The 22,280-nt window shown below is 41.0% G+C and overlaps 2 protein-coding genes across 2 annotated transcripts; both read left to right on the top strand.

Moving 5' to 3' along the window:
- Window positions 1-1,246: 1,246 nt before the first annotated feature.
- gtf3c5 (general transcription factor IIIC, polypeptide 5) lies at window positions 1,247-11,953 on the top strand. Its single transcript, XM_008288339.1, has 11 exons — window positions 1,247-1,572; window positions 3,839-4,037; window positions 4,183-4,378; window positions 4,475-4,658; window positions 5,417-5,521; window positions 5,883-5,997; window positions 6,165-6,245; window positions 6,732-6,820; window positions 8,091-8,173; window positions 8,706-8,848; window positions 11,668-11,953. Exons 1-11 carry the CDS (start codon window positions 1,369-1,371, stop codon window positions 11,847-11,849), a joined length of 1,581 nt encoding a protein of 526 aa, XP_008286561.1. The 5' UTR covers window positions 1,247-1,368; the 3' UTR covers window positions 11,850-11,953.
- A 1,597-nt stretch (window positions 11,954-13,550) lies between these two features.
- On the top strand, window positions 13,551-18,636 carry LOC103362077 (bile salt-activated lipase-like). Its single transcript, XM_008288338.1, has 11 exons — window positions 13,551-13,622; window positions 14,286-14,433; window positions 14,675-14,794; window positions 14,868-15,065; window positions 15,149-15,279; window positions 16,306-16,413; window positions 16,506-16,620; window positions 16,891-17,077; window positions 17,245-17,448; window positions 18,127-18,336; window positions 18,453-18,636. Exons 1-11 carry the CDS (start codon window positions 13,557-13,559, stop codon window positions 18,634-18,636), a joined length of 1,671 nt encoding a protein of 556 aa, XP_008286560.1. The 5' UTR covers window positions 13,551-13,556.
- The last annotated feature ends 3,644 nt before the right edge of the window (window positions 18,637-22,280 follow it).

Below are 22,280 nucleotides of genomic sequence, written 5' to 3'. Positions count from 1 at the left end.
CACAGCAACACTCTGTTGATTCCAGTACTCACTGAGTTCGTCCTACAGTAAAAAAGAAAGAAAGAAAGAAAGAAAGAAATAGTTAGAATATAGGAGAAAATTTTTCATACCAGTTAAAATTGTCACAAATTTTGGTGAAAATGCAGCTTCTACATCATTACAACTGAATTCCTGCTACATTTTTAAAATGCAAAATAAACAAATAAAATAAAAGAGAAAATACGATGGAAGGCTCGAGTAATATGAGAGAGTTAAAAAGAATATTTTCATACAGTTCAAGAGCGACATTCCAACTGCCTTCATAGCAAGATTAAAATCCTGAATCCTGAATTTATGAAGCTAATCTTATGACTTAATTCAAAAATGAATTCAGCATTTTTAATAAATAAAAATCTCAGCAATAAATAAAGTCTTCCACATGAATATTCAACTTCAGGTTTATGTTTTGTTGTTGTTGTTGTTGTTTTGCTTTATATTTGATTTTAGCTTCCATGTCCATGTCTCATTTGATGCTGAAACCATAGACTGTATATAAAGATTTATTTCTAAATATACAGTGTAGATATATATACAGACTTATATATGCAGTCCATGTATTTATATTATTTACAAGCTTCACATATATACAATTTAGGTATACAAATGTATAGGTATATTACACTCTAGGTAAGATTTATATATACAGTCTATGCACATGCAGATTTCTATGTATAGTCTAGGCATATAAAGATTTGTACATATACAGCCCATGTGTATATACACATTTACATACATATATATAGTTTAGGTGTAAAAAGATTTATACAGTCTAGGTTTATGAAGATGAATATACATGCAGTCAAAGCAGAGAATAAGTAAGTAAACGTATGCACAAATGTGTATATGTACAGTCTAGGCATGTGATGATAATATGAATATTTGTTTCAAAATGAATATATATATATATATATATATATATATATATATATGCGTGTGTGTGTGTGTGTGTGTGTGTGTGTGTGTGAAGATTTACATACAGTCTTGGTACGTAGCAAATTACACATATATACAGTTCAGGGAACGAAAGATTTATGTGTATAGAACGGTGTAGACATGTAAAGATCCACTCATCTGCGGGTATATAAAGATTTGCATGTATAAAATCTATAAATAGAAAGATATATATAAATACAGTCTATGGTATAAAAAAAATGAAAGAAAGAAAAACGAGAGGAACGACCCGGAACCTCTGTGTGCACTCGTGTTTCCGGCCGGTCTTATTTTGCACTCGGACACGCGCTCACGCCGCTGGTTCCGACTGTTTTTGAACGTTTCCACCTGTTTAAGAGCTCGTTTCTTCCTGTATGCGCTACAACTAAATGAGCGGCCATGGCGGAGAACAAGGACTTGAAGCTGGACTTCACCCTGAAGGAGCTCACTCTGGCCCCGCAGCCCGAACACCACGACGTCCCGGGAGGCTCCTCCAGCGTGGAGCTGCGGGACAAGCGGCTGGTGTGTGTGGAGTATCCGGCGGTGGTCCGCAGCGTGGATAAGATGCTGGAGACTCTGGGTGGAGAAGCGACGGTGACCAAAGTAAGAGGAGCACAGCTGAGGAACACCTGTGGAGCTGAAAGATGTAAAGACAGTAAACTAAATGTGGGAGGATTAGAAGTTAAATTACATTAATTAGTACAATAAAGCCCCAAACAGATTTTGATTTATGGTGCATTTATATTTAACCAATAGGAAATGACACAAGCAAGCAACAAAAGATGATACGAATAAAATTGAACTATTTCTGCATTAAGTTTTTTAAGATTAAAAATGACAAATTGAACATTTTGGTGAACATGTAGCTTCTGCACCCAAATACAGCTGAAACCAGAAGTTTACACCCACTGTATAAAAAGACACAAAACCTTTTTTTTTCTCACTATCTGACATTAAGTCAGACTAAACTTTTCCTGTTTTAGGTCAGTTAGGATAACCAACATTACTTCTATTTGCTAAATGCCAGAATAATGAGAGAGAGATTTTTATTTTCTTCAAAGTCAGAAGTTTACATACATCTCCTCAGTATTTGGTAGCGTTGCCTTCAAACTCTATGACTTGGGTCAAACGTTGTGGGTTTCCTTCCACAAGCTTCTCACAATAGTTTGATGAGTTCTGGTCCATTCCTCCTGACAGAACTGGTGGAACTGAGTCAGGTTTGTTGGTCTCCTTGCTCCACACTCCTTTTCAGCTCTGCCTAAAAATGTTCTCCAGGATTGAGATCAGGGCTTTGTGATGACCACTCCTAAGCATTGACTTTGTTGTCCTGAAGCCTCTCTGTAACTAATCTGGTGGTATGTTTAGGGTCATTGTCCATCTGAAGACCCATTTGTGTCCAAGCTTTAACTTCCTGGCTGATGTCTTGAGCTGTTGCTTCAATATTTCCACATAATGTTCTTTCCTCATGATGCCATCTATTCTGTGAAGTGCACCAGTCCCTCCTGCAGCAAAGCACCCCCACAACATGATGCTGCCACCCCCGTGCTTCACAGTTGGGATGGTGTTCTCAGGCATCAAGCTTCCCCCTTTTTCCTCCAAATGTAACGATGGTCATTATGACCAAACAGTTCAGTTTTAGTTTCATCAGACCACAGGACATGTCTCCAGAAATGAAGCTCTTTGTTCCATGTGGAATATTTGGATGTCAAAATTGCTATCCGGATACCACCACAACGACCAAATAGACGGATATTCGAGTTCAGCCCTAGTAATCTTAGTGTATGTAAACTTCTGACTTTGAAGAAAGTAATAAAAAAAGATATTTAAAAAAAATCTCTCTCTCATTATTCTGGCGTTTAGCAAATAGAAATAATGTTGGTAATCCTAACGTACCTAAAACAGGAAAAGTTCAGTCTGATTTAATGTCAGACAATGATGACAATGACAATGTTTTTTTTTTTTTACAGTGTATGTAAACTTCGGGTTTTGCTCACTGAGTTCTTGCTATTTAAAAAAAAAAGGCAAAAATAAACTAAAAAGAAATAAAAATGAATTCCAACTACCTTTGTCACAAGGTTAAAATCTTTACGATTGAATTGAAGATAAATTCATGATTTATTTTTTTAGAGTGGAAACGTTCATGTATAAACTCATGACAGTAGATACAGTCCATTTATATAAAGATTTACATCCAACATATACAACTTAGTTATGTACAGCTTATATATACAGTCAAAGTTTAAAAAGATGTACATATATGTTTTTTGGTCATAAATCATTTGCATTTATACAATCTAGGTATATAAAGTTTATACATACAGTCCAGGTATTTATTAAAAAAAATAATAATTCAATGTGCACATTCTAGGTATATAAAGATTGCAGTGTTGAAGTATTTGGACTTAAATTACCACCACCCGATACAGTTAACAGCCCAAATTATTCACAGCCAGATTTTGATTCGTAGTGAATTTTAGTTGCTCACTTGGTTTCTTCTGGCTGGAAATGACATAAACAAGTGACAAAAGATGGCAGGATGTTGTATGATACACATACTTCTTTCGTCGCTTCTTTATGTCATTTCCAGTCAAAAAGGATGCCTCGGGTCACATAAAAACTCAAAATTTGCCATTGGTGTGAATAACTTACTGACAAAAGTGGGTTCTGCTTGATTGTAGCTTGTTGGGTGGAATATGAGAATATGCACTTTTAAGGTTAAATATCTGTTGACACGATGGGGATTTAAATTAGAGCCACTGGCATGCCAATTTGGTCATTTTGTATCATCTGTGTGTCGCCTAAATGGCTGACTAGGTTGAGGTTAACCTACATTTCTCTGATCTGTGTGTACTCCCTGTTAATCCCGCAGACCTTCGCTCACCCAAACAAGCGTCTTGAGCTTCGTTTCCGACCTCAGGATCCCTTCTGTCACTCTGCGTGTGGAAATCGCTTCCCGTCGAGCAACCTGCTGCTAAGAGTGCGACGGCGGGTCCGAAAAACAGACCCCAGTGACGCTGAGATCCACATGGAGGTGCTCGGAGTCATCGGAACGACGTACAAATTCCAAGGTCGGATGAAAAGTCTAGCGATGTTTTGTGTTTTTAGGTTAAATACTACGTCATATAGACAAGATGTGAGCATCTCGGAACATAAAGAACTGTTATGGAGACAGATGATGTTGGTTGTTCTGATTCTGTGTTTGTTTTTATGCAGGTCTGGCGGACTTTCAGTGCCTCGCCGTGCATTCAGAAGGTGGAAAAATCACTTCTTTGTACGACAAAATCATTCTCCGCAAATCTGAGAACCAGGAGTTCTTCGAGCGGCCGATGCCTTACTTCCTCCCCCCGGCCATCTTCTCGCGCCTCGACACTCCCGTGGATTATTTCTACCGGCCTGACGTCCATCAGAAGTCAGTAGGAGCTCTGCGGGTTCCCTAAACGCCGATAAAGCAAACCTTTGATTTAAGGATTATATTCATGATGTTTCTCCTTGTTTCTGTTTGCAGCCAGATGCCCATGACCAAGAAGAACTTTATTGGTTTGAATCGGGCTCGGCGGCCTCACAACGCTATTTTTGTCAGTTTTAATGAACCCAGCGTGCCGTCCGAGTGTATGGAGGCAGCCAGGCTTAACTGGACACGAGTCTGCGTGAAGGACAAGGACAAGCAGGCCGAAGAGCAGATGAAAACGGTGTGTTTGCGGCTGCATCTGTATCCGAATTCCCGTCTTATGTTGTCATTTTTTTCGTGCAGTGTTACGATCCAGCCTCTAGGGCAGGGGTGGGCAATCCTGGTTCTCGAGGGCCACAAGCCTGCATATTTTAGATGTTTCCCTCTTCCAGCACACCTGATTCAAATGATCAGCTCATCATCATCAAGCTCTGCAGAAGCCTGATAACGATCCTGATCATTTGAATCAGGTGTGTTGGAAGATGGAAACATCTAAAACATGCAGGACTGTGGCCCTCGAGGACCAGGATTGCCCACCTCTGCTCTAGGGTCAGCTGGATGTAGCAAAAAAAACCAAAAACAGTTGTTGTTGGTTGAGGTAAAGCAATTTATTGCTCAGCAACGTAAATGAACACAAACGGTGACAATACAAAGAAAACAAGTGGGTGTTGATTTGGATTTAAGTTTGGTTTTATTTCCCTTGATTTTAGTAACATCCACTCGTTTTCTATGTATTGTCACCGTTTGTTTGTGATCATTTACGTTGCTGAGGATTAAATTGCTTTACCTCCACCAACAACTACTGGTTCTTTGTCTTTCATCTAGCCGAACCTAAACACTGGATACGTCGATTCCAGTTCTTCTTCCATCAGCTGTGTTACTTAATTCAACCTCATCCACTTCAAAAACAACACATCGTGGTGTGTAGTGTTACATAAAGGTGACTCAGCGCTGTTTCTGGCTCTTTATCTTATCTCACGTCAGACTTTTTGTGCCTAGATGTTTGAGAGTCGGCCCATCTGGTCGCGGAACGCAGTCAAGGCCAACATCAACATCCACCCTGATAAACTCAAACTGCTGCTGCCCGTCTACGCCTACTACATGGTGAGCCATGATGTTGCACTGTCGGGGGGAAAAAAGAAAGAAATGCTGTTTTATGTTTTTCAGCTGTTTTGTGAATTTGAAGGAAAGTTGAACATTAAGAATGCTGCTGCTTTCCTAAACAGTAATGTCTTAAAATTGCCTTTTTTAATAGAAACAAATTCACTTGTGACTCTATGTGAATCTTATGACATTGCATCATTTTTATTTAACCTGATTATACGATACACATATGCGATGTAGTTCAGTGTGGTTGTGTCTGCTCTCTGTACATTCGTAGAGTCACTCATCCAGTCTGTCCTCTCCTATCAGAGAATAACGAAGCTCCTCAGATCCTCGTTAAACATCAGATTAACTTTCGTAGGTGACAGGACCGTGGAGGAGCCTGTGGGTGAGGCTTGGCTACGACCCCAGAAAGTGCTCAGAGGCCAAGAAATACCAGATGCTGGATTTCAGGATCCGCTGTAGCACCAAACACGGTGAGGTTCTGCGTCTGGTTTTTCCATTTGTCACAGAGCTGTGTCGATATTTGAATGTTTTTTCCTGTCAGCTTTATTTTGCACAGAAGTGTAGCGATGCTGAAGAAAAAAGGAAGTTGGTTGTTTAATACCGGCTCATTTTGTTCCTCCTGTTTCTGGACTTTTAGGCTACTCGCTGTCCGACATCCCGGTGAAAGCCAAGAGGAGCGCCCTCAACTACAGCCTGCCGATCACGGTGAACAAAACAGGTCAGCGTTTGTTGAGATGTTTGTGTTTATACGGAGGTCAACGTGTCTTTTGCACATCAGATATGTTTAGAAAAGCGGAGGTGTCTGTTCTGCTAATGTGTCATCGAGCGTGTTTAAATGCAAATCAGAATCCTGGTTTTGATCATATTCAATGTGTGCACAGAGAAATCCAGCCATGTCCCTGAATACATGATAAATACTCATTACTGATAATTGTGTCTGTGATGTTTCGATCGATTAATTTGAGCAGCAGGTTTAGGAGTAATAAATGCAAACATCGCTTTGTGGATTTGGCTCATTTGCCTTTTTTCCAGCAATGTCAGACAAGAGCAGCAGGAATATTAAACTTCTCCACTTCTATCGCTGCCATCACTCTAGCTAGCTTGGTTTTATGTAAACATACTAAGAATCAGTAATCAAACACTTTTCTCTGTCCCGATCCTGCCTCTTTGCTGAGACAAACTGATGGGTTTTTTCTGCTTCCAGGTCCACAGCCAGCCAGCGTGATGGATCTTCCTGCTCAGGAGGGTCCAGGCAGCAGCCGAGATCCAGCTCCGATCTCGTACCAGCTGAGGGTCAGTGAAGGAAGAAGGAGTTATATGTGATGACGTTGTTGAAGCTAACATGCCCTGCTGGTGTACGAGGGTTATTGCATCTCAAATCGTCAAAGTTTTAGAACAATTTCGACTCGACCATCTCTGATTTGCCTGAAATTTATTTTTCGCACAAAATATGGATGTTTTTAAAGATAATTGTGAAATTCTAGCTTGATATATTCAGTATCTTCTGAGATATATTAACCCACTTGTACGCTGAAATTTGAGGGTGTTTTTGAACAACAATATCTCATGAAAGTATTGAAAATAAAAACGTCAAGTCTTCGGTGTTAGTTCTAATCATGGCATTGATTCAGAATCATAGTTCCCAAAGAAGTTGCACAAAACTACATGAAAAGTCTCCTCCAAACCGAGTTTAATGCTCACAAAGTGTAGTCTAAAAATGGATTTTATGCTCATCTCTAGATCTCCAGAACTCTTCTGTATTTTGATCAGACTATCCAGCAATGTTTTTGTTTTTGCTTTACACCTTATCATACCTGCTCAATCACTTATAAACGTTCAACAATTTTTTTTTTCATTTTTGTGACCAAATACTTTATAGTAAAAAGTATTCTATATGTGTTGTTTTGTATTATTGTGTCTTGTAGCCACATATGGTTCAGAAAATATCACCAGTTGACTTCTGCATCATCATTTTTTTTGTTAATGTGAACTCAGATGAGAACTTTTCATGACAGCTCCGATTTTCTTTTTTTCATATTTCAAGTCACCCATAATCACAGACTTTTTAATCTACTTTCAAAGTCTAATTGCAGATTCTGAATCAATGACATGATATACTTTGTTGTTCAAACAGCTGCAAATTTCAATGTGTGAAAAAACTTGGGGTCGATAGGCAATGTTTTAAAAATAATCTTGGAAAGTATTTGATATATGAATCTGAAATTTCACAGATACTATTTTAGATATTTATAGTTTAGAATAAAGAAACCTTTCAAGCAAACCAGAGGTGGTCGAGCAGAACACTCCCGATAACTTGAGATGGAATAACAATAATAAATGTTGGCATGAATGTAAAATTAAAACAAGATAATATATGCATGTGGTTGCTCATATATTGTTTAAATTTGGACTTTAGGGGGAGCTTTAAAGTTAAAATATAGAAAGATAAATGTGTTATTGTTCCAATACAGTCTTAAATCTGAAATTTAAGGCTCTGGACATCACATTTTCTGATAAAATAGTCCTGGAAAAGCTGTTTCTGACATCTGTTTGACCTCCACAGGAGTCCTCCTACGTTTTCAGAGACGGCATGCTGCCTCCTCACAGACAGATGTTCTACCAGCTCTGTGATCTGGATGTGGTGAGGTACGATGCAGTGATGCTCTCACACATACTTTTACATCTCAAGTACCCGGGGTTCCTTAAACGGATAGCAAGTGCTAGAAAAGCCCTTAAAGTCCTGTTAACTTGAGGTCATAAGTTATTCCAAATGTATTTAATTGTAATGTTTTAGACTTTTCATTTAAATGTAAGCAGATGTATCTTTGATTTGTTTTACCCAGACTTTTTATGAAGAGATGATTTTACTCTTATTTTATGTCACCTCATCGTAGTATTTCCTGCTTCTTATCGCACAGAAAAATACAACAAAGCTTCTGTGTGTATTAATGCCAGAACTCCTGAATGTACAACTCATAGCATTATGTCAAATCAATGTTTTGTGGTTCTTGTGGCACATTTTTATTCAGTGTTTTTCAAAGAATGAAAAAATGGAGCCGCAGTAACTTTGTGATTTTGGCAGAAGCCCAACATCATAGAGCACCGTAGTGGCGTCTTTACTAATAACTGTGACGAAGCCGGACAGCTTGTAAATGAAACCATCTTTGTTTGTCTCCAGCATCAAAGAGGTTGTCGAGCAGAACACCGGCAGCGAGCAGCTCTGCGATGAACGCGACGGCTGGTGTGTTGTCGGCACCACCGACAGGCTGAGAGACATCATCTCAGCCATGATCAAGAAGGTCATCCGAGCTCAGAAACCAGGTCAGAAAACGTGCCCCTTGTCATGTCCTGCTGGTGATACTTGTGTCAGGAACTACTGATTACTTCCCTCAGTATGTGTCCAGGTGTTACCTTTAGCTGTTTTTGGGTCCTGCTAGTTTCCTCTGCTCTGTGTAAGTTTAATAGCAGCTTTCTTTTCTTTAACCACCAAGCTTTTACTCATGTGACCCAACCTCTGACCGCTCTTCACAGTTAATGATCTGAACAGTTCAGCCTAAACAGATTATTAGTCATGCAAGTAGAGCAGCTGTAATACCTTGTTTCCTCTTTATTCTATGCACCTATGCAGTCCATTCATTCCCGTCACAACCTTCAGGATGCACAATGTGTTTGCAAAACTGTGGCAGAGTTCCCACGCGTCCTGGAAAGCCTGGAAAATGATTGACTAATCTTCCAGACATGGAAAACATAGAGAAAATGAGAAAAAAAAAAGTTTGAATGTCCTGGAAAGGGTTAAGTTATCCTGGAAAATGATTTATCCTCCTCCTGCCAATGCAAACGTGTTAAAAGTTACATGTCTGTTGTCACCTGATCTTCTGACAACATTAAGGCACAGTGCTTCTCTGCTTCTAGCCGGCGCAGCGCCCCACCTGCCAGCCAATCACATTTGCTTAGAGCACTTCTGCAACCCAGTGCTTCCAACTGACTTTGTTGCTAGATTTAGCCACTTTTCAGGCCCTGTTAAGGACTTAGTGCCAAGACACAAAACTAGTGACTGTAAATTGAGAAGTGTCGCTAGTACTGGTCTGTGAGTGTGAGGGTTTTGTCTCCCGTGGGCGGCCACAGGCTCCTTTCTGTCCACCGTTGAGTGACAGGCAGAAGAGAGTGGGCGTGTCGGTTACTGAGTTGGCTGTGAGATGCAACAGAACTCTGATTTCAGCAGAGCGGGAGCTTTGAGGTAATTACAGTTAACAGATCATCTTAATGGGCCACGTTTCACTCACACTTGTTTAATTGTCTGACAGTAGAAACAGAAAAAAGTGAATGAAAACATTAGGAATTCTGTTGTGTTACTATGTGCACAGATAGATGGAGAGAAGAGATTAGAGGGATTATTTCATTTAGACTTAATCTCGCTAATTTCCAAAAAAAGGAGTTATAGATGCGCACAGAGACCACAGGGAAGAGGAGCACCCTTAAAATGAAACAGTAGGCAGTGAAAAGTAACTATTACATGTTCATTTGAACCGCTGGCCTGGGCGTCGCACCCGTGGAGGATGTGGGTGTTGCAACACCTGCACTTTTAATTAAACATAATGTCATCACGGGCTGCAAGGTGGCTCAGTGGTTAGCACCGTCACCTCGCAGCTAGAAGATCCCCGGTTTGCGTCCCAGTGAGGACACCTGGGATCTTTCTGCATGTTCTCCCCGTGCAGCGTGGGTTCTCTCTGGGTTCTCCGGCTTCCTCCCACAAGTCCAAAAACATGTTGAGGTTAATTGGTGATTCTAAATTGTCCGTAGGTGTCGATGTGAGTGTGCTTGGTTGTCTGTCTCTAAGTGTAGCCCTGTGATAGACTATAATGGATGGATGGATGGATGGATAATTAAAATGACTTAAAACAACTCACAAATAGTGACCTGGAAGTCACAAACCGTGACACACACTCTGCTTTGTCCTGTGCTTTACTCTGAATTGGGCCTTAATTTACAAAACAGTAGTTTAGGAGACTTAAAACCAAATATTGAGACCATAAATTCATTAGAAAAATGCTTTCTGAGACAACAAATCAAGTGAGCAATAGGGTAGTGTTTTTATGGACTTCTGGACTATTGGACTTCTTGTTGCATAGAAAGGAGTCGCTTCCCACTGGCCATCAGAATGCATGTTTTAGGTCCTTCTGAGTTGGATTCACGATTTAAATTGGCCTCGTTTTTTTTACAGTCTCTGGTCCAGAGTGAAATAGTATCTACTGGATGGACTGTTGCCAGTTCTCGTACAGATAATCACGGTTCCCAGATGATGAATCCTGATGTCTTGAGTGATTCGCTGATTTCTCTCTTTTCAATCATTTGTGATTTTAAGTAAAATGTCTTAGCTATTTTTCCATCACATTTAAGTCACACATTAATGATCCCTGTCGGATGAATCGTAACAACCTTGGGTGATGCGTTAACCTTTTCTCTGACTCGATTGTGAAAATCAGCATTTTAATTCGTCTAGGAATTTGGTTTGAATTAGTACAAAGCCGATGATGTTCCCATCAGCTTCAACTGAACTGTGCTTGGTGTTAATTGGTAAGTGGTAGCTTGGTATTGCGCTGAAGCTGCAACGGTGAGTATGGTAAATGTGGTACCAGCTAAACATCAGCACTTTGCTGTGAACATGTTAGCATGCTACGGTTAGCATTTAACATATAGCAGTGCCGTGCCTTAGTACAGCTTTAGAGATGCCCAAGAGACAGAAGTATTGAATATTTTGGAGAATAAAAGAGTGATGTGTACTGAATTACTTACTTACGTCTTTAGTCATTTTGTCCTGTTGGTCACTGAGTCTCCTGATGGTCACATTATAATGAATGAGTATCTTATGTTACATCAAGGAGAGACTGATTGTTAAAATAACGTTTCACAACTAGAAATAGTTTGAGAGTTCAAACCAGTTTTTGTTCTTGGGACGTGTACTTGTTAAAAACTGAATAAGACACAAATATATCGTAGAATATGGAGCAAAACCCCCCAAAAAACGGTGAGAGAACCCTTCTGTGAGAACGTGTATTGTCAGATGTGCTCAATGAAACAGGATGCATAAGAAAGTTAATTAGTTTGTACACTTTTTGGTCTGATTCATTTCTCTCCCTCAGCAATGCCAGAACGCCCCAAAAGACGAAGACGCAAAGCCCTGAAGAGAGACGTGGATGCAGACGAGGACGACGAAGAGGAGTATGAGAACAAGGAAGATGAAGAGGAGGATGAGGACGATGAATTTCAGCCGTCTGAGGGAAGCGAAAATGAGATGGAGACAGAAATTCTAGATTACATGTAACAATAGACTCCATGTGGTTGTTAATATTTTGCATTATCTCCTTGTGTAAAGTGCAGTATCTCACCTGTTCAGCTCAATGTAAATAAAGACATTTCATATTTGTAGAAACTGCATCATCTTTGTTTCACACCACCAACCTGAAGAAACTGTTTTTGTGTTTGTTTGCACGTTCGTTTTTGGTCAGTACGGTTTAACGGAAACAGACTTTTTCTCCAAACTGAACAACGTTCAAAATTATGACACAAAACATAAACAGTAAAAGCCACATGCTGGTAAATCAGATTTGTGTTGCACGTTTCATACAAATAAAATGTAACAAGCGCTTTACATAACAAAAGGAATAAAAAACTATGAAAACAGCAATCATAAACATAAATAAAATAACAAATAAAACATGAAATCGATGACATACGGGATTAAAAAGGTGCATATTGAGTTTGCTTTCAAAAACACCAGGCTGCTTTTTAACTATGGCGAGGTTATCTCACCATTAACCAGGACATGTTGTGTACAGTGTTTCATCATGAACAAACAAGGCTTCTGTGGGTTGTTTATAAGATTTATATGCTGATATTTGGATAAATTTCATCAAATAGTTTTCATTTCACTTCTGAAGTGGATCGCAAAAGTTTCACATTTGGGGCTGAGCAGATGTACTGGTTGAAATCATGGAAACAAACAGGGTTATTGAAATCGTTGTTCGTTATGTGTTGTTCCAGTGGTCAGTTATCTATTTTAAGATGCGAGCATTTCTTATTACCTTAACATAAAAAGGACATTTTGATAATTAAATGTTGATTTATTATACAGTAAAGGATACCGTGGTCCTTTATTTAACACAGAAACAGCAACATGAAGTCTATGTGAAATGTTAAGACTGGGTGTCTTGTAACTATTACTCCAGAACTGGGTTTGAGATGGCAAACTAAATAAAAGATACGATCTTTTGAGAGATCTTCATGTACACTCTAATATACTGTAATTGGTACTTATTGTCGTCCACATTGATGACAAGGACGGACTTTTCAGACTGTCTTCACCAGTGTGACTGAACTCCGTTGGCCAGCTGTGTAAACTCAGTGGAGGCTGGCTTCCTGATACACAAAAGCACAAGATGTAAAAACAATTTTGGAACATTGGTTTCTTTGACCTGTTCTATGAGGACCTATGCATATGTGTGACGTGTTATTTCTGACCTTTTTTTACACAGGAATTTCCAAAAGTGTCCTTTTTTTAATTCACTCAATAAATATCACAAGACTATCTTAAAGCCAATTAAAAGTTCAGAAGAAGTCCAGAAGTTTCTCTTTTTGTATTTAATAACACTATTTAATCTTTGGTTTACACCGTTTCTCTCCAATTTGCATGAACATTTCACTTGAGATGACATTTTTGGCTAAATTTGCCTCACAACTAATACAATCTACTGTTGCCACTTATGAAAACCTGAAGGACAAAATGGGGACAAAACTTGGCCTTAATCTTTCTTTGATCACCACTTATGTGATTTTAGTTCCACCAGTGGTTCACACACCCCGAGATAAGCGCTGACGAAAGGGGAGTGGGACACAAGGTGGTGAAATATTATGTGTGATGCAACAGTGAAGAAGTAGGACACACAGTGCAGACTGGTCAGATGCTGTTTAGGGGAGGGGTCTCGTTTATAAAAGGAAGGTCGACAAAGACCCCGGTTATCACAGTTCGGTCATGATGGCGACTCTGGGGATTGTGGTTGCTGTTGCTGTGTTTCTGGAGACGGTCTCTGCGGCCTCTGTAAGTACCACACAAAATATGTATTTCAGAAGCTGGTAAATATCTACACCTCTGGAAAAACAGTTTTAGGGGTCACCAATATTTTGTGCATAAGCTGCATGTATATAACCAACAGATAATCTAAGGCAAATTATCACTCAGCAATGCCTAAAAGAAAAGATTTGCAAGATGATTGGAAGACGGGCATCTTGGTGCTTAAAGAAGGGAAATACAGCAAAAGAATGTCAACGACCATCTTGGAATTGGCAAAACAACTGTCAGTGTCAACCTTAAGAAAACAATGTAGAATTACCAAGCAAAAGGCAGAAAACAGAGGCCACATGGCTCCAAACTTTATTTCCAAAGCTGTAAAAAATAATATTTGGCATGTAAAAAATATCCCACAAGTTTTGGACCCCAATTAAGCTGTTATAATAAATTGTGACTTTTTTATTATTTTTTTTTACTCATTGACAAATACAGTGTTGTGTTGAAGCAAATGATTTATTTATTTATTTTTGCATCTTTTCATCTATAATAAAGCATCGTTTAAATGAGTGATTGTGTGCAAACTTAAATTTGACAATTCAAACCTCATTGCAGCAAGAAAAATACTTCAGTACATAAGTTTGTTTTTAACATTTCAAGTCCATCTCTTGCCTTTGTTGTACTTACTTTCTGCAGCTCGGAGTGGTGTACACAGAGGGAGGCATGGTGCAGGGTGAAAACATTCGTCTTGGCTTCCGCCGTCACATGGATGTCTTCAGGGGGATTCCCTTTGCTGATATCCCTGGAAGGTTTGAGAAACCAAAGCGTCACCCTGGCTGGGATGGTGGGTGGAACCAGTGAACATCTTGCCTGCAAGACTGTTGCACCTTTAACAATCACAACTGTAGCTCCCACCTGCCTATTCAGCCCATTTGCCTTTAACTTTAATGTAATAAGTTGGGAAGCTTTTTATCTCCAAAATGTGGTGGTATTTAGGCAACAGCTAAAGACCTAAACTGGACAACGTTATAGTTTATGCTGGTGTATTTTGAAACTGCTATTTTATCGTTGGTTTCTCTGGTCAGGTATTATGAAGACCACTGAGTACAGACAGAGGTGCCTTCAGGTGAACCTTCTCATGTCTGACACCAGAGGCAGTGAGGATTGTCTTTATCTTAACATCTGGGTTCCTCACGGCCGCTCAGGTAAAGACTGACAGAAGCCCACAGATTGTCATCTAAATTACAACAACACTACAGCTGTCTCTTTGTCCTCTAGTGTCCACTGATCTGCCCGTCATGGTCTGGATCTACGGAGGAGGCTTCCTGGCTGGAGGCTCAATGGGTGCTAATTTCCTTGATAACTATCTGTACAGCGGACAGGAGATCGCAGACAGAGGTGATGTTATTGTGGTGACGCTGGGGTACCGTGTGGGAACTCTGGGCTTCCTGAGCACTGGAGACTCCAGTATGCCTGGTAGGTGCCTGGTAGATGTTAAAAAGTATTGCATGATAATATGAATTATTTCCATGAAGTGAATTATGTTTGATCCTTCTCAGGAAATTATGGTCTGTGGGACCAGCAGGCTGCCATCGCCTGGGTGCACAGAAACATCCGTTCATTTGGAGGAGACCCTGACAACATCACCATCTTTGGAGAGTCTGCAGGTGGAGCTAGTGTTAGCTTCCAGGTGAGGACCTTTTTTCTAGGCATCCACCTTATTATGTGAAAGGTTACATAGATGGTAGATATACAGTGCCTATAAAACATAATCAACCCCCTTGGGAGTTTTTTTTCTCTTTTTATTGCTTTTCAACATCAAATCATGGTGAATTACTTTTTGTCAATGCTGTCAACGTTGAAGTCACCTGGAAGAAGATTGTTTGGTCTAATGAGACCAGAACTGAACTTTTTGGCCATCAGACTAGACTATGTTTGGTGGACACCAAATATTGCACATCATCTTGAACAAACTATCCCCACTGTGAAGCATGGTGGTGACTGGCAGCATCATTATATGAAGCATGGTGGTGGCAGCATCATGATGTGGGGATGCTTCTTGGCAGCAGGCCCTGGAATGCTTGTAAAGATAGAGTACTAACATGAATGCAGGAAAGTACAGGGAAATTCTGAAGGAAACCCTTATGCAGACGGTAAGAGGACTGCAACCTGGAAGATGATTTGTTTTCAACGACCATGACTTGAAGTTTACTGCCAAAGCTACACAGAAATGGTGTAGAGACAACAAGATGAATGTTCTGGAGTGGCTGAGTCACAGCCCAGACCTCAAGCCTGTAGACAATTTGTAGCTGGACTTGAAAAAGGTTGTTCACTGATGATCCCCATGCAACCTGACAGTTTCGCAAAGATGAATGGGGTAAAACTGCAGTGTGCAGTGTGCAAGGCTGTTTGAGATCTATCCACACAGGCTCAATGCTGTACTTGTGGCCAAAGTTGCATCTACTAAACACAGGGTCAATGCAATTGCTCAATTTCCATTTAACATTTTTAATTTATTTACCTTTCTTTGTATAAAATCTGTTTTCACTTTGAAATATGGGCTGTTTTTTGTAAACTCTTTTCCAAAAATCAAAATTATACTGAACATGATTAACCACTGAAAAAAATATAAAAAGAGAAAACTTCCAAGAAGTGTGGAAACTTTTTAGCAGAAATGTAAGAACATATTTAAAAATCTGTCTCTGTCTGTCCATAGACTCTTACTCCCCACAACAAAGGACTGTTCAAGAGAGCCATCTCCCAGAGTGGAGTTGCCCTTTGCCCTTGGGGTATCAACAAAAACCCCCGCAGGTTCGCTGAGGAGGTACATTGCAGCTTCCCTGACAAGTTAACATACTGTTTTTTGGAATAATTACCAGAAATAATAATTAAAGATGAATTGAACTCTCTCCCCAGATTGCATTGAAGGTCAAATGCCCCACTGATGAAAATATGGTTGCCTGTTTGAAGATGACTGATCCCGCGCAACTAACACTGGCAGGTTCCCTCGATGTATCCAGCTCTCCTGATCGTAAGGATTGCTCTCCACACCACGTTCTCATTTTAGACATTGTATTGACTCTTTCTACCTGAGCATTTACAGGGAAGTAAGCTTTTATGACCTGGTTAGCAGCTAAGTCATAAGTGATACTGACAGTGTGTTACATCCATTAATCATGGCACATTCATTCAATGTCATGTCAACAACTTCAGATTCAGCAAAATGCCAAAGTGACAATGCCTGTTGCATAAACCCGTAGTTAGTTCCATATATAGTAAATTTTCTGATTGTATTTGTCAGACCCCATTGTAACCAACCTGCTCCTGTCTCCCGTGGTCGATGGGGACTTTTTGCCGGATGAGCCTTACAACCTCTTCCACAATGCGGCCGACATTGACTACATTGCTGGAGTCAATGACATGGACGGGCATGTCTTCACTGCTTTGGATGTTCCATCAATCAACTCTCACCTGGTGAACACCCCGATGTGAGTTCACACCATTTGATCAGTGTTAAACAATGACATCATCACAAACAGATGTAATCAGAGCATCACACCAAACTGTGGTTAGGATTGTTAAGCCATGAGCAGTTTGAGCAGCAGGAAGGTGTTTTATAAGACCTCAGCTTGAAACCATCTCTCCTTGGATGCAGAGGGGATGTGAAGAGACTCTTGGCTTCCTACACTAAGGAGAAGGGCACAGCTGGTTTGGAAAACGCCTACTCCACATACACCTCAACCTGGGGAGCGAATCCCAACAAGGAGACCATCAAGAAAACCGTTGTGGAGATTGGAACAGACTACATTTTCCTGGTTCCTACACAGGCTGCACTTTACCTTCATGCTTCCAACGCCACGTAAGAATAAGATCTTGTTGCAGATGTTGCTGTCAGTTTATCTGCTGGGAAAAACTTTTTTTAACCACACGGTAGCCACTGTAGTATAGGGAAGCTATTGACAGAGGCTCTAAGCTTTCTTGGGAATAATTGAGAGAACAAATGCGGCCAAAATAGTTGCAAATGTGGCCGTTCTTTGAGAGTGTGCAAGCAAAGATTTCACGTGGTCCCACTGATACGGGTGTATGATGATCAATACACTGTTTTGTTGCCCTTTTGTTCAGCACAGACAGCTACTGCATTAGCCATTGTGGCTGGAAGTCTTACTTTTTCTTATTCACCGGCCTAGTCAATCTCTGCCTGATCAACTGTGGTGTTAATATTTAAAATGTGTCCCCATCTGAGAAAGCTCTGCTCATAGAAATGTCTGTACATAGAAAGAAAGCACATGCAGACTAATCATTATTATTTTGGTCTGCTTAGCTAGAAAAAAATGGTGACTTTTGTATTTTGGGGCGTTCAATGGTCAAGCACTATTAGGTGCAAGACATAAAATACCTCATGTTTAACAGGCTCCAACCTGAATAGGCTCTGATTTGGGATTTTTAATGATTCAATAAGGTCTTAGTTTTATTTTATTTATGCCAGTCATTGATGTAGTTATAGTAACATACCAGTTGTTTCCCCATTTCTCCAAAGAACTGGACGCACCTACTCCTACCTCTTCTCTGAGCCCAACCGCCTGGGTGGCATCGGCAGGCCCTACCCCAGCTGGGTGGGAGCTGACCACGCTGACGACCTGCAGTACGTGTTTGGAAAGCCTTTCAGCTCACCACTGGGGTACTGGCCTCGCTATCGTGACCTCTCTGGCTACATGATTGCCTACTGGACCAACTTTGCCAAAACTGGGTATGATTCTGCAGACACAAAACACAGGAGCATGACAAAAACAAACCTGAAATCACTGAAATAGAAAACTATAACTGCACCATTTTGGTTTTCATTTTCTCTGGTTATGTCAACAGAGATCCCAACAAAGGAGACCTGAAGGTGCCCGCCACATGGCCCAAATTCACCACCACTGGACACCAGTATCTGGAGATCCATCATGAAATGAACAAAAACTATGTGAGACAGAAGATGAGGCTGCGTTATGTGCATTTCTGGACCAGTGTCCTGCCCAATCTTCCCACAGTGTTCTCAGAATAAAGACCTTGTGACATCACCTACTACAGGTCCTGACAAGCCTTAAACAGATGAGAGGTCTGCACAAACAGAACAAATAATGAGACAGGTGACAGATGGTTACATTTTGTGAAACTTTATTCAGGGGGAATTACATTTCCAAATTGTAAAACAAATGTTTTCTTCCCTTCAACTGCAACACTAATAAAAATTCATTTGGCAACAACCTGGTTTACTGTATGAGTTCATATTTACACAAAGCTGAAATGTAGTACAGTCAGAAACTACAACATACTTGAATATTAGATTGGTTTCAACAGTTTACTGTTAGGATTGCATGTATGTTGTGTTTTGCTTGTTTTCTGTGCCTTGGTGTGTGGTGGGTGTGTTTTTCCTGTTCTCCCTGCAGGCTGGGCGGAGCCGACCGGAATGAGACAATCAAGCGCTGACAGCTGCGGCACATCTTCTCATCAGCAGCCAGCCGTATAAATACGGGCAGCTCACAGACCTTCAGCGCCAGATGATTGTGATTCCTCACCGTGGTACAATCAAGCCGCTTAGCAGCAACCTCTCGAGTAACTTCTAGCTAAGTCTACTGTTTTAGAGTGTCTCTAGTTCATGGTTTTTTCTTCTGCATTTCCAGCGTCTCGTCTCGGCTCCAGCTCCAGTGCTTCTCCCCACACGCCTGCCGCCGATCCTCCCTCGAGCACACTTCACGGGAGCACCTTCACCCGACGGATCTCCGGTTGAGCACCTGCACAGGGAAGATCTTCACGGGATACGGATTCACACCAGCACCGTTCCTGGAGCACAGCACCCCCACCTACCACCTGGGATCTCCACCGCGACACCCCCACTGGATTCCTCCACCGGGACACCCTCACTTCCCCCTCCCTTGTCAAATAAATCTTTTCCTTAACATTTTCTCCCGTCTCCCTTTTTCGTTTGGGTCCACCCGCTTAGATTCTGAGACTCGGGTCGTCACAGTTTACACCATTTTAGTTAACTAGGGATGCAAAGAAAACAGAATTTCTTTAAAAAAGAAATAAACAAAAGTCCACTCACAAGGAGGGTCTATGAGAGAAGCTTGTATTGTATACCATAAAAGTTTGTGGGGTCAGTTCGTATGGTTTCAGATAGTGGTGTTGCTACACCGGCTCAGATTTTGTTCAGAGTTTACTTATTTATTATTTGGGACCTCCAAATAAGGATTTTTTGTAATTTCGCCCTCAGACAAATGCCTAACCTGGGAAGCCATTTAGGGTTCCAATACCTCCAGGAGTATAACTCCATGAGAACACAGATACAATTATTTCCAGCAGATTCAAATTGTTTAATCATTGGTTCAAAATCTTCAAAGGGTGATATCGAGACTTTAGAAAGTTCCTCTGTGTAAATCAGTGTGGATGTATCCAGGACTGATTTCCTGTCTTTAGTTGACATTTTACCAACCTTTGAGGATTCTGCCCTTCGTAAAATTTGATGTGTATCAAGTATTGTAAGCCATGGTTCCAGTTTTATTGTTATTTTGACATGCCAAAATGATCATGTGTACTCATGTGTAGAACCACAAAAACTTGTGTGTATATAGATTCTCATTATATGTGCAAAGTTACAGTTTGGTTCGAAATTGTCTTTGTGTTGAAAGTCAACAAGGCTTATGAAATCGGGGAAAATCACACACAAACCTTTTCGTGGGGTTCTTTGTTTCCCAATTTATTTACATTTAACTAAAACTAGACAGTAAAAACGTGTTACAGCAAACCTATGGCGCAACACACGTAAAATAAAAATCTACAAGAGACCAAGTGTAAAACCACTATAACTAATATGTAATAAAACAATCAAAGAGACATGGGAGAAACAGTACAAGAGACGTACCAGAGACATTCATATTTTATGGAAATGAAAATGTATCACATGATAGACTGGAAGTCTCATACTTAGCACACGGACAATTAGCTCCGGCGGCACACACGTAGTGTTTTCATTCTCTAACCATGTGCACTCCGAAGCAACGCAAACAAGCAGAAAGTGGATTTTTAATGTATATACAAGGCTAAAGGCCCTGTTGGTTCCACCACTCACTGCCAGACCATAGACTATGCAACCCTGTTTCCCTGCTGGTCCCTGGCCTGACTCCTGCCTGCCTTCCCTAAGCCACTGCCACCTGACCGCCCTGCATCAGCGACACATTAGCTGTCTGAACCAGTCCCTGCCTGTCCTGTAGTCCTGTGTCTGCACCTCGGTTCTCCGACACACCACAACAGTTTGGTCTGGCCCAAAAAGAACCCAGCGGACACAGAACTCAGCTCTGACTCAATGCCAGCCCCCTCCACAAATCCAAAAGGCTTTAGCTAGCCAGGAGGTGCTGCTCAACCTCACTGATCGATCAGACCCTAAAGACCTGTTGGATAATAACCAATCCATACTCAATCAAATTAGCCATCTCACCAGCCAGGTGGCTGCCTTGTCTGCACGACTCCACCAACTGTCCTCTGCTCAGGACCTCATTCCTCCCCTGTCATTGGTTTCTCCCCCAGGACCACCTGGCCACCACCTCTTTCTTTGAAGATGACGACTCATATGATTATCTGGACTCTTTACTTAGTTTGTATGGTGAATGGAAGAGGGCTCAGAATAAAGAACTTAGAGAGGCTGAACTCACCAGGCCCTGAGTTCACCAGAAGACACGTGGCAGACTCTAAGGTCAACTGGAAGATGCTTCTTTAGTCTTTTGAGACAGAAATTGATTCCCCTGGCAATGAGGTTGCACCAGAGCCTCTGCCTGCAGTGGCCTCCCTTGCTCCAGAGCCTCCGCCCTTGCTGGCTCTTAGTCTGGCCTCCAGAGGAGCTCCGCCCTCACCAGCTCTTAGTCCTGCCTTTAGTGGGGACCTGCCTCCTGAGCGGTCCTGCTGCCGCTGGCCTCGAGCCCGAATTCCAGTGGGGTTCCACCTCAACTAGCATTTTAAATCTTGACTTCACCAGAATACTTCACCAGACTCTGAAGTCACCTAAAGGAAGAATCTTTGGTCTGAGACCAAAAGTGAGCTCTTTGGCCATCAGACGAGACCAAAGGTTGGCAACCTTAAACACTCAAAGAGCCATTTGGACGAGTTTTCCATGGAAAAGAAAACACCAGGAGCCACAAAACCCTTTTGACATCTAAGATGAAGATAACACTGCATCGTTTTTGCCTTTATGCTATGTATGAAAAAACTATAGTGTGTTGCAAAATTGAGCTTTCTGGCCATCAGACGAGATGCTATATTTAGCAGAAACCAAACACTGAACATTATCACAAACACACCATCCCCACTGTGAAGCATGGAGTTTAAAACTAGCTTGTAACTTCTTTAGAGGTGTTGGTGGTGTCTTAGAGGCCTCCCTCACTCGTCTTTTTCTTGCAGTCACTCAGTTTTTTAAGACTGGCCGCTCCAGGCAAATTTATGCATGTGCCATATTTCTTCACTTTTATATGCATTTTATCATCAGATGAGGTCTCTTGAGTGACACCAATTTTTGACAGCAGCCTCTAGTGAACAACAGTAAACCAAAAAACAGGTTCCAGAAAAGAAGTCAGAAAGAAGAGAGAAGTAACAGTTAGAAAATGATTTAATCCTTCATCAGGACAGAACAACAGCACACTTAATTTTCACAAGGAAGTA

This window comes from Stegastes partitus, unplaced genomic scaffold (assembly GCF_000690725.1).
Source record: "Stegastes partitus isolate 25-593 unplaced genomic scaffold, Stegastes_partitus-1.0.2 Scaffold554, whole genome shotgun sequence".
Taxonomy (NCBI): domain Eukaryota; kingdom Metazoa; phylum Chordata; class Actinopteri; family Pomacentridae; genus Stegastes; species Stegastes partitus.
Note: the sequence above shows the minus strand (reverse complement) of the source record. Positions and strands in the feature narration are given on the sequence as shown.